The sequence below is a fragment of the Chondrus crispus genome, genomic scaffold (genome assembly GCF_000350225.1).
Source record: "Chondrus crispus Stackhouse genomic scaffold, scaffold_221, whole genome shotgun sequence".
Classification (NCBI taxonomy): Eukaryota; Rhodophyta; class Florideophyceae; order Gigartinales; family Gigartinaceae; genus Chondrus; species Chondrus crispus.
Window position 1 is genome coordinate 28200 of NW_005179097.1, and position 4598 is coordinate 32797.

Sequence of the window (4598 nt, forward strand, 5' to 3'; positions counted from 1 at the left end):
AACATCCTGGATCTTCACCTCGAAAGCCGCCACCCCCCCCCCCTTCTTCCCCCCACCCCCGTCCCTCCGTCCCTCCGTCCCTCCGTCCCTCCGTCCCTCCCCCCCCGCGTCTCCTCTCCCCGACGCTTGTGCACCCACCCCGCGCGGACATCATGACGACCCGCGAGGACGTGCCCATCCCCGACGCCGGGCTGCCCGCGCCGTACGTGTCCGAGCCGGTGGCGCCGCACATCATGGCGGACGATCGGAGCGACGCGGGCTCGAGCACCAGCTCGGGCATGCTGTCTGACACCCGCTCGGACACCCGCTCCCGCCGCACGAGGTCGGTTGACACCACCCCGAGCGCGGGGCAGCGCGGCTCCGTCCGCTCCCGCCACACCCGCGCCTCCATGTACTCCAAGGCCGCCACCAACTATGACCAGGTCCCCAACGTGCTCTCCATGTTCGAGTGGAACGGCGGTGGCAGGAACGTCTTCCTCACCGGTAGCTGGGATAACTTCACCGAGAAAATCCCCATGGAGAGCGTCCAGCCCGGCCAGTTCAGGGCCGCGGTCCAGGTGCCGCAGGAACGCCTCGAGTTCAAGTTTGTTGTCGATGGCCGCGAGAAGTACAACCCCGACTACCCGACTATGCATACCGAGGAAGGGGAGCGCGTTAACGTCAAGCATGTCGACCCGGACACGAAGAAGAAGACTGCCGGCCCGGTGCGGAAGATTGTCTCTAAGATTTCAGGTCTGGACATGTATTCCCCGTTCCATCTACAGGAGACCATTTCCATGATTGTTTTCCGCGTCTTCTACATCCTCACCATCCCGGCCGCCTTCTATTACTTTTACTGGCTCAGCGCCAAGGGAGGCAATCAGGATGCAAAGATCCCCTGGATTCTGTTCGTCGTCGCCGAGATCTTTTCTTTCATCTCCGCCGTCATCGGTCTTTTCGGTATGTGGGCCCCAGTCAATAGGAAGTGGCGCTCGCTCGACTCGCTCAAGCCCCCGCTGCCGGAGGCCGACTGGCCCACCGTCGATGTTTGTATTGCTCATTACAAGGAGCCCGCCGAGCAACTTCGGAACACTGTCCGCGCAGCTTTGCGCCTCGACTATCCGAGCCACTTGCTTCGCATCATCATCGCTGACGATGGCTACTTCCCAAGTGCCAAGAGTGTCGAGCGCTCTCAGCTCGGTCTCGACATGTACCAGCTCCTCGCCGAGGAAGCCGGGTACGACCCGCTACTGGAGGAAGTCATGAACGACCAGGGTCTTGTCGAACATTACACCGTCCTCGCGGATGAAGACATCATCCGTCCAGACTGCTCCAAGGAATGCCACGTCTTCGACTTTGGTCCCTTTGGCGATGACATGTACGCCCCTGGCGCCTTGCCGCGTCTCTCCCTCATCTCCCGTGTCAAGCCGGCCAACCATCACAACAAAGCCGGTAACATTAACAACGTCCTCTTCAACTCGGGTGCGGACGGCAAGGTCATCCTTTTCCTTGACGCCGACATGCAGCCGACGGAGAACTTTTTGCTGCGTACCGTGCCCTTGCTGCTGGAAGAGATGCGTGACGACGCTGTCGAGAACACCCTCGTCCTCGATGACGATCCGGAGATCGGCCGCCACGCTAACAGTGCCTGGAGGGTCAACCGCGACGTCGCCTTCATCCAAGCCCCCCAGCGCTTCCATAACGTCGACCACGCCGACATCATGGCCCATCGCAACGCTATCTTCTACGATGGTATCTGCCGTGGTCGTGATGGCTTCGGTCTCACGCCCTTCGTCGGGACGAATGCTGTTTGGCGCCGTGAAGTACTTACCGAGATTGGTGGCTTTGTTTACGGGTCTGTGACGGAAGATACCCTCACGTCCAACGAGGTTCATCGTCGCGGCTACATCTCCAAGTACGCTGCTGAAGACATGGCTTACGGTGAGGCTCCGGTCTCCGTCGCCGCCGCCATGCTCCAGAGGCAGCGTTGGGCTAAGGGTGCCATTATGAACGGCATGCTCATTTTCAAGCGTGCTGCGGAAGAGAAGAAGAGCCAGATCGCTGCGCGTCGTCGCGGAGAAATTGACGAGTTCTATGAGTACCGGAGACACGGACGCCGCCCGAATAATGGCTTTGTACGAGCTATGTTTTGGCTTGATTCGACCCTCTATCCCTTCCTGGGTATTGCTGCTTACATGTACATGTTTGTCGCTCTGTACTACCTCTTCTCCGGTCAAGCGCCCATTGACCCGCGGTCGTTTGCTGATCTTGCGTCTGCATTCGTTCTCTATTACTTGATCCGATACATTTCTTTCTTCGCAGCCTTCACGGATGTGGCGTACATCGATATTCTGCGTTCACAGGAGACGTGGTTCAGCTACAATATCTGTCATGTCATCGGCATGTGGGACGCTTTCATGGGCCAGAAGATGAGTTGGGTTGCCAATACCGGACAAAGAAATCGGCGTAACTGGATGGAGTGGGTGAACATCTCGATAGTTGCATTGATGGTCGTGGGGTTGATCACAAGGGTGATCCTCTTTTTGTACAAGGACGGAGGATGCCGGCCGTGGGAATCGCTTGGTGCGGTATTATTTGGTCTTTACATCGCAGTTCATATGTGGCCAATGGCAGCAATATCGATCTCAGAGCGTCTCAAGGGAAGGAAGGCTGATGACGTCGCACGAGGAGTAGACTTGCCCCTTCCGATCATCTACTCCTGCGTGACTATTCTCGGTGTTCTGGTTTTGGCCAGATGGTCATCGACACCGTGCGCCGAGACTTCCACTGGTTTCTAGTCTACAAGTACAGAACAGGTGGTGCGTGGATAGGACAAGGGTTGGGATAGGTGAGAACGGGAGGGTTTGTTCTCAGGACATTAACTGTGGAATTGTAGTGGATAAGGGTGTGGGGCATAGGGGCTCTAGTTTTTTCGAACAAGAAATTGTTTCAATCAGAATGCGCTCAATGGGGGCGTGGAATGGGGCATTTGCCTGAGAAGCAATAGGAGGAAGCCCGATGACTCTTTTCCAAGTTGGATGTGGGGGCTGTAGGGATGATGTGGTGGACAAGGGGAGGGTATGCTACACGCAATATTCTTGGTCGTTGACATTCGGCAGTCACGAAGGAACTGCTGTGGTCGGGGATAGTGTCGGCTTTTTAGACGCGCTGTAGTCGGCGAGCACCGGTGTAGGCGGGGAGGATTGTATACTTCTCACCCGATAAGGTGTGCGCGAAACTAGTATTGGTTTTTTATGTTGAATGTGACATGTATAAAAGAGTCTTACATTCAGAGGTGAGGACGTTGCCCGCCTCGTTTGTCACGTCAAGCAGTTTAGAAGAGCGTTTTCGGCGGGGACACTTTGCGCGCGGTGCCGCCGGAAAGGTAATATTGTACAGGTGCATGTGGAGGAGGGGAATAATGCGATACGACATTGGCGAGAAACAGTGTGTTTCGAGAGCACCTTAATTTGCATTACCTATGTCGATATGTTCAGGCGCGGCAAGGCAGGGGAAATGGGAATTGTGTTCAAAAATGCATGGCTACCGCGACATCAAAACGTAGGTGGGTCCAGCAGGCAAAAGGACCAGACTTGAAGCGGGTAGAAAACGCTCGTCGGAGTGATCGCCCATGAACGATGAACGGATCGCCCATGAACGATAAACGGCGACGCGTAAACGCAGTGTCAACAACTGTAAACTATAAGCCAGTGTTTGGTTGCCAATGTTTGGTTGTCGAAAGGAGTGCGCGCCGCCTGACACTTTTCAATATTTTTCTGGGAAGAAAAAAAAAGAAAAATAAGAAGGGCAATACAGATTTAGGAAATTCAGGCCAGTGGATGCAGGCTGAGGGGGATGGGATTTTTTATGTGCAGTACAGGTTTCTGCGATGTCAAACGTCTCGCGATCCAACTATCGCACCTGTACAGCAAACCAGGCAGACCAGGCAAGATGGCATGCCCCTCCCCCGCAGGGTGATTTTTGACGTGCGGGGACTCTTTTAGATGTTTATAGATGGGGGGAAGGAGCCGTGATAAAAATACAATCGTGGCGTCGGATCGGACGTAGCCCTGTCTGGATTTAAAAAGCCAGCTTTGGGCACAGTGCAATACAGTAACTAACCGGGACAGGCCGCGGTGACGATGGGTGACGCCGCCGAAGCACGAAACTCGGTAAAACAAGGGAGATGCGATTTCGAGTGAGTGCTGGAGGGGGGCCGGTCGCCCAAGGCGCGTAGAGGTACGTAGATGGCGCTTGCTTGCATGTACAGTACGGAATTTGCAAGGTCCTCTTGACAGCGCCTGACAGCCAGTCCAAACAGCTGCATACGTAGCAAAGCGAGTGGCAGCGCAGCGGCTCAACGTATCGTACTCTCGCTGGCAGCGGTGCCCCCCGTGGCGGGGAAATCCGCCCTACAAGCGAGAGCCCCTCAAACAGCGCCGCGCATCAACGCCGCCCACGGAAACGGGGCGGCGGGTCCCCTCGCCGGGCCCGGGGCCGCCCCGCTGCGCCGCGGAGCAGCTCCGCGGAGCAGCCGCGCGTCGCGCGTCGGGGGCGCGCCCCACTCGGGGCCCGCCGCGCGCGACGGGCGTACGGGAGCATATCGCACGCGGCGAGGC

The 4598-nt window shown here is 56.9% G+C and overlaps 3 protein-coding genes across 3 annotated transcripts; 1 reads left to right on the forward strand and 2 right to left on the reverse strand.

The window, feature by feature from the left end:
* Positions 1-152: 152 nt before the first annotated feature.
* Positions 153-2777, forward strand: CHC_T00008424001 (Cellulose synthase (UDP-forming), family GT2). Its single transcript, XM_005715532.1, has one exon. It carries the CDS (start codon positions 153-155, stop codon positions 2775-2777), a length of 2625 nt encoding a protein of 874 aa, XP_005715589.1.
* A 1-nt stretch (position 2778) lies between these two features.
* Positions 2779-2895, reverse strand: CHC_T00004240001 (hypothetical protein). Its single transcript, XM_005715533.1, has one exon. It carries the CDS (start codon positions 2893-2895, stop codon positions 2779-2781), a length of 117 nt encoding a protein of 38 aa, XP_005715590.1.
* Positions 2896-2932: 37 nt separating this feature from the next.
* Positions 2933-3091, reverse strand: CHC_T00004241001 (hypothetical protein). Its single transcript, XM_005715534.1, has one exon. It carries the CDS (start codon positions 3089-3091, stop codon positions 2933-2935), a length of 159 nt encoding a protein of 52 aa, XP_005715591.1.
* Positions 3092-4598: the final 1507 nt, after the last annotated feature.

What these genes read in the sequence shown, in the direction of transcription:
- CHC_T00004241001 (XM_005715534.1), bottom strand. Translation starts at nt 3,091, where the DNA reads ATGTCAACGACCAAGAATATTGCGTGTAGCATACCCTCCCCTTGTCCA.
- CHC_T00004240001 (XM_005715533.1), bottom strand. Translation starts at nt 2,895, where the DNA reads ATGCCCCACACCCTTATCCACTACAATTCCACAGTTAATGTCCTGAGA.
- CHC_T00008424001 (XM_005715532.1), top strand. Translation starts at nt 153, where the DNA reads ATGACGACCCGCGAGGACGTGCCCATCCCCGACGCCGGGCTGCCCGCG.